This window comes from Peromyscus leucopus, chromosome 20 (genome assembly GCF_004664715.2).
Source record: "Peromyscus leucopus breed LL Stock chromosome 20, UCI_PerLeu_2.1, whole genome shotgun sequence".
In the NCBI taxonomy this organism is placed as follows: domain Eukaryota; kingdom Metazoa; phylum Chordata; class Mammalia; order Rodentia; family Cricetidae; genus Peromyscus; species Peromyscus leucopus.
This window is the reverse complement of record NC_051080.1, coordinates 1339863-1347057: the sequence shown is the minus strand read 5'-3', so window position 1 is coordinate 1347057 and position 7195 is coordinate 1339863. Positions and strand designations below refer to the sequence as shown.

Genomic DNA, 7195 nt, shown 5'->3' with positions numbered 1-7195 from the left:
AAAAAAGAAGGCAGAGGCAAGTGGCTCTCTATGAGTTCCAGGCTAATCTCATCTACATACTGAATTCCAGGCTAGCCAAAGCTTTATAGTGAGACTCTGTCTTTAAAAAAATCATTGATACCGTTCCTGCTCATATCCTCTTCCCAGGGCTTACAAATCACAAATCTATAAGCTACTAGAAAAGTAACTAGCTCATATAGCAGATGAATAGCTATTCAACATGTGCTGAATTAATAAGGAGTTGGAGATGTAAAAGGGCAAGTCTTTTTCATCATATTTTTGTCTTCTTTTCCATGTCTAAGGTAACATTTTTGTGAGTAGTAAGTAATTAAAATACTTTAACTAGTTTATTGACTGATGTAATAACCATCAACTAAATACACTACTGATTAAATATTAAGCTAAAATCTGTTTGGCACAGGTTAAACTAGAAGCTCTTATAGCAGCAAAAGAAAAAGCCTACTGTACTTTGCACATGTATCTGGCTGCAAACTGTACAAAAGAACTACTGCAGGGCTTAGAAAAGTGCTAAGAATGCTCCCTTGAGTACGGTGCAAACAATATCTGCAACTGGAAAGAGGTTCCAGGTCATCCAAACTGGTTTAGGAAAGTCCCTGTGACTAAATGGCTTATTTGTGTTTTGGAAATGTGCCTTCAATGGTGTCTGAGTTCACAAGGGAAGTTGATTTCTGAACTGATAATCTGCCTGCTAGAGGAAAACTGATATCCAGTGGAAGACAACCAGCCAGGCTAGCAGCTTTTTTGCCTTCTTTTGTTCACCTCTTCCACTGTGCGTAAGAAGATATGTCAATGGTGTCTTTTGTCTGTAGCTCTTCCAAACTCTTCATAAATAGAAGGCAAGGGGAGAACAGACTGAAAAGAAGGGAAGACAAAAATCTCAAAACACCTATCCTCGAAAGCCACAGAACACAAGCATACTATTAAAAATAGAATGAAGGTGTAGTAGGGACCAGGGATCTGTATGGGAGAAAGGGAGTGCAGCCCCCAGGCCATCTGGGCCCTGGGATTCATCTGAACTGTTTGGTGACAGCAAAGCATGTGACTTCGAGGGCAGCAAATACCTGCAATGATGACTGAGTCCGTCCGGGCTGGGCCAAATTTCAGGGTCATCTCATGCTTGTGTTTATGAACTGCCAGGTGGTCCTCGTTTGTAAATCTCTGAAATGAAACAGAAATGGAGACGTGAAAAAAGGAAGGGGGGAAACAACAAAACAAACCAACCCCTCCTCCATTCAGTGCTCTTTCCAAAGGGCCTACCAAACAGAGACACGTTACAGTGACACTGTCCCTGGAAAGAGCGAATGGAAAAACAACAGAAAGAGGAAAGATAATGGAATGACAGAAGAGATGAGAAATAATGGCACTGAAGGCAGGGAAGAGAGGAGAGAGAGATCACAGTATCAACTGCTTTCTCTCCTCAGGCACAAACAAGGAGAGTGGACAGACTGTTGCTAAGGTACAGTCTAAGTATGAAAAAACATTAAGGTAAACTTGTGAACAAGGGCAAAAAAATTTTAATAATAACAATAAAGAGAGAAGAAGAGAAAGACTGGGAACTCAGTGGTCATCACAAAAAACAGGAAATTTCAGAACGAAGCTCTCTGTGGTGGAGCTGAATTGTAGTATTTTATGAGGGGACTAACAGGGAGATAAATTATGCAGGATTAGGAGAACCATTTAACTTCCTGGCCCCCACAGTGCTGCAGCGGGCGCCTTTGCGGCTATTTGGCTCACAGTTTTAATGAGCCAGGACGGAACTGTAGATGACAGAGGCCCAATGGCCAGCAATAATGGCACACACCAGCCCCATTGGCCAAATGCTGTCTTCCTTCATCAGGCAGTCTGCCTGGGCTCCAGAAGCCATAAAGGGGCCAGTACAATGCTGCTGGCTGTATAATGACAAAATAAAAGTGCAAGCAAAAAAGAAAAAAAAAAAATAAGGGTAGAGAGGAGCCTGTAGGCAGGATGAAAGAAAAGGAGACATTATACCGATTTTTGTTAGGTTTCAGTGACAGAACAATGAAGAGGTAAGACAAAGTCTACCCTGTTTATGACTAAGGCAAGGTTACTGGACAATAATTTATGTTGCTACTCTTTTAAAGGAAGAGGTAAAAGGAACAGATGAACAGCAGTAATTCAAAGTCCCTTTGAGGCCACTGGCCGTTCTTTCATTAGAACATCCGTGCCACAGAAACCGCCTGGACGCTGCAGGTTTCCACAGCCCCTTAGCAGAAAGGCTCTGAAACATGGTTCTAGTTGTCTTGTTTCTAAAAATAGTGACTGCTTAGTCTCTTGTTTTTACTTTTTTCATTAGATATATAACTTACCACTAAACAGTACACCTATAGCCCTTTACAAACAAACACAAAGGAGTTGGTCCCATCCTAGCTCCCATATGGTCAGGTAACAACATCAAACTGGTCTTGGCTTCCTCATTTTACCCAAATTTTAAAGCTTTTTAAAATTTTATTTTGTGTGTGTGTGTGTGTGTGTGTGTGTGTGTGTGTGTGTGTGTGTATACCTAAATCCAGCATTAACAACTAAGATCCTTTTCCAGGTAAAGCATATCAGCCTAAGGAGCATGATTCAAGTAAAAGAGATCCAGGACAAAATGGACATAGAAAGTCCCCTAAAGAAGCTCTGTGCATCAGCTTTTTCAATTATAGATTTGCCCCTAAGGGATAGGGTAGGAGAGGAATAGTTTGTTAACTGGGTTAAAAAAGTCACTGTAAGGATCTGGGCCTGCCACGTATTTGAAAAAGAGAATCAGTCAAATCTAGTTGGCAATAGAGAAAACAGCATTCTTTTATGGTGGGTATGAAGAATAACATTAAATAGGCTTGTAGGTACTAGTAATGTTATACTATAATAATCATTTAAAAAGTATTTTTATAAGCTGGGTGTGGTAGTGCACACCTTTGATCATAACACTCAGGAGGCAATAAAGGCATATATATCTCTGTGAGATGGAGGCCAGTCTGGTCTACATGCAAGTTCCAGGCCAGCCAGGGATACATAGTGAGACCCTGAATTAAAAAAAAGTATTTTTAGAGGCACTTAAGGAAATTTCATGTATGCTGCTTGAAAAAATTGCACAATGTTCTAGAACCTGGAGGAGTAACTTTTAACCAAGAAGACCTCTTCCATTAGAAATCCTCCTCCTCTCCACTCCAAAGAAGTTGAAATATTTTAAATTTCTTTCAGATTTTGTTTTTGGTTAAGAATTTTCAGTTCTCTCCCTTACTCTCCCCTGCTTCTCCTACCCCTTTGTGTGTGTGTGTGTGTGTGTGTGTGTGTGTGTGTGTGTGTGTGTGTGTGTGTGTTTTGGATTGGAGGTGAAACTCGGAGCCTTATGTAAGCTAGGAAAAGCACTTTACAGTGCTATACAGCCCTCTAAGTATTTTATTCTATGGATTTAAAAACATTACTCTGAGCTCAGTGTGGTGGTATTCGAGTTTAGTAGCAGCACTTCAGAGGCAAAGGCAGATGGATTGCCAAGTTCAAGGCCAGCCAGGTCTACATAGTGAGACGCCATCTTGAAAAAAGCAGAGGCAAACAAACAAAACATTCTTCTGTGTACAGTGTGGATATGAAGTATCCCCCCGCAGGCTCATGAATGCAGTGAAGGGAGAGGCTCTGGCTTAATCAGTGAATTAACCCACTAATAGATTCATAATTTGATGACATTTCTGAGAAGTGGCTGAAACTTCCAGCAGTAAGGTACCACTGGAGAAAGGAGGCATGTTACTGGACTTTTTATCATGTCACACACTTCTCCATCCTTCTGTTTCCCAGCCACGGTTGAGGTGAGCAGCTCTACTCTATGGTGCCCTCTACTATGTCTTCTCGGCCATGATTCTCTGCCTCACTGCAGAACCACAGTGAAGAGATCAGCTGACTAAGGACTGGAAACTCTGACACTGCAAGCCAAAACAGATCCCACTGCTCTGATGAAAACACTTAACTTACATACTCTGAGAGACAGATCCCACTGCTCTGATGAAAACACTTAACTTACATACTCTGAGAGACGGATCCCACTGCTCTGATGAAAACACTTAACTTACATACTCTGAGAGACGGATCCCACTGCTCTGATGAAAACACTTAACTTACATACTCTGAGGGACGGTTTGTCATCTTCACCAAACTACTGAAAGAGTAAAAAAAACAAAAAAACAACAACAAAAAAAACCCAACAAAGCAAAACCCTGAGACATAACAAAATATAGTACACTTCAGGAAAAGGAATCTATGGGGTTAATTTTAAGAAGCAGAACTAGCTTGATGTTGACTCTGATTACCTACCTTCCTTTTTTTTTTTTTGTTTTTTTTGTTTTTCGAGACAGGGTTTCTCTGTGTAGCTTTGCGCCTTTCCTGAAACTCACTTGGTAGCCCAGGCTGGCCTCGAACTCACAAAGATCCGCCTGCCTCTGCCTCTGCCTCCCGAGTGCTGGGATTAAAGGCGTGCGCCACCACCGCCCGGCTTTTGTTTGTTTTTTTAAGACAGAGTTTCACCGTGTAGTTTTGGTGCCTGTCCTGGATCTCGCTCTGTAAACCAGGCTGGCCTCAAACTCACAGAGATTCACCTGGCTCTGCTTCCCAGTGCTGGGACTAAAGGCATGCGCTGCCACCGCCACCACCACCCGGGTGATTAACCTACCTTCTGCTGTTTCTGATACAGTTCTTGTCAATTATTGTAAAGGCAAGAGCAGCAGCTGACTGAAGCTTCTTGAAAGTGAGTGTCAATCTGGCTATTGTTTTATTTTATTTATTTATTTTTTGAGACAGGTTCTTACTGTGTACTTCTGGCTGCTCTGGAACTTGTGATGAGACCAGCTGGTCTCCATCTCATGGAGATCTGCTCACCTTTGCCTCTCCAGTGCTGGGATTAAAGGCGTGTGCCACTGCTGCCTGGCCTGGATATTGTTTTAAATATTCTTTTTTAAAAATATTTATTTATTTATTTATTTATTTATTTATTTATTTATTTATTTATTTATTTATTTATTATGTATACAGAAGAGGGCGCCAGATCTCATTACAGATGGTTGTGAGCCACCATGTGGGTGCTGGGAACTGAACTCAGGACCTCTAGAAGAGAAGTTGGTGCTCTTAACCTCTCAGCCATCTCTCCAGCCCCTGTTTTAAATATTCTTTAGCTGAGCACAGTGGTATATGCCTTTAATCCCAGCACCTGGGAATCAAAGGAGGACAGATCTCTGTCTGAAGCCAGCCTGGTTTATTTATCGAGTTCCAGGCCAGCCTGGGCTGCACAGTGAGACCCAGTCTCCACCACCACTGTTCTTTTATTTTCTCTCATTTCTAATTACTTAATTTTTATGCAGATGGGTATTTTGCCTCCATGTATGTCTGTGCATCATATGTATGGGTGATGCCTGCAGAGGCCAGAAAATGGCATTACGTGCCCTGGGACTGAAATTACAGATGGTTGTAAACTGCCATCTGAGTTCTGGGAACTGAACCTGAATCCTTTGCAAGAGCAGCCACTGCTCTTAACCACTGAGCCATCTCTCCAGGCCCTCTCACTTTTCCAAAAAGTCTAAATGTTTCTATTTTATGTGTGTAAGTGATTGGCTGTGTGTGTGTGTGTGTGTGTGTGTGTGTGTGTGTGTGTGTGTGAGAGAGAGAGAGAGAGAGAGAGAGAGACTTGTGTCTCTGGTGCTCCTGGGGGTCAGAAGAAGGCTTCTCTGAAACTGGAGTTAGAGATGGCTGTGAACTGCCACATGGGGGGTGGGAATGGAAATCCTCTGCAAGAGCAGCCAGTGTTCTTAACCACTGAAACTTCTCTCTAGCTCTATTTCCTTTCATTTATTACAAGTTAATACTTTAACAATTCTTTTTTTTTAAATTTTATTTATTTTATTTTACAATACCATTCAGTTCTACATTTCAGCCACGGGTTCCCTATTCTCCCCCTCCCACCCCCTCCCTTACCCCAGTCCACCCCCCATTCCCACCTCCTCCAGGGCAAATCCTCCCCTCCCCCCAGGACTGCGATCAACCTGGTAGACTCAGTCCAGGCAGGTCCAGTCCCTTCCTCCCAGACTGAGCCAAGTGTCCCTGCATAAGCTCCAGGTTTCAAACAGCCAACTCATGCAATGAGCACAGGACTTGGTCCCACTGCCTAGTTACCTCCCAAACTGATCAAGCCAATCAACTGTCTCACCTATTCAGAGGGCCTGATCCAGCTGGGGGCCCCTCTGCCTTTGGTTCATAGTTCATGTGTTTCCATTCATTTGGCTATTTTTTTCCCAATAATTGAGTAAAACTGAAATTTATTATAAGCCACAGTCGTCCTAGGGACCTCCATGCTATATATATAGCCTCCATGGTTCTATGGGTTGTGGTCTGATCGTACTTTATTTTATATCTAGAATCCACCTATGAGTGAGTACATACCATGACTGTTTTTCTGGGTTTGGGTTACCTCACTCAGGATGATTTTTTTCTAGTTCCATCCATTTGCCTGCAAATTTCATGCTTTCATTGTTTTTCTCCTGAGTAGTACTCCATTGTGTATATGTACCACATTTTTTTCATCCATTCCTCTGTTGACGGGCATCTAGGTTGTTTCCAGGTTCTGGCTATTACAAATAGTGTTGTTTTTTTTTTTGTTTTGTTTTGTTTTTTTCGAGACAGGGTTTCTCTGCGTAGCTTTGCGCCTTTCCTGGAGCTCACTTGGTAGCCCAGACTGGCCTCGAACTCACAGAGATCCGCCTGGCTCTGCCTCCCGAGTGCTGGGATTAAAGGCGTGCGCCACCACCGCCCGGCTCTACAAATAGTGTTGTTATGAACATAGCTGAGCATGTATCTTTATGGTATGAATCAGCATTCCTTGGGTACATGCCCAAGAGTGGGATGGCTGGGTCTTGAGGTAGTTCCATTCCTAATTTTCTGAGAAACCACCATACTGATTTCCACAGTGGTGGTACAAGTTTACATTCCCACCAACAGTGGAGGAGTGTTCCCTTTGCTCCACATCCTCTCCAACGTTGACTGTCATTGGTGTTTTTGATCGTAGCCATCCTGACAGGTGTAAGGTGGTATCTCAGAGTCGTTTTGATTTGCATTTCTCTGATGATTAAGGATGTTGAGCATTTCTTTAAATGTCTTTCAGCCATTTGTAGTTCTTGTTTTGTGAATTCTCTGT

General features: G+C 42.5%; 1 protein-coding gene across 6 annotated transcripts in view; it reads right to left on the bottom strand.

The window, feature by feature from the left end:
* Positions 1-7195, bottom strand: part of LOC114696617 (cyclic AMP-dependent transcription factor ATF-7) — a 102962-nt gene that overhangs the window by 27897 nt on the left and 67870 nt on the right. For all 6 annotated transcript variants that reach the window (XM_028874434.2, XM_028874436.2, XM_037197322.1 and 3 more), the window contains exon 3: positions 1083-1179. In XM_028874434.2, coding sequence (XP_028730267.1) covers positions 1083-1179 — 97 coding nt within the window. The remainder of the gene's footprint in view (positions 1-1082; positions 1180-7195) is intronic.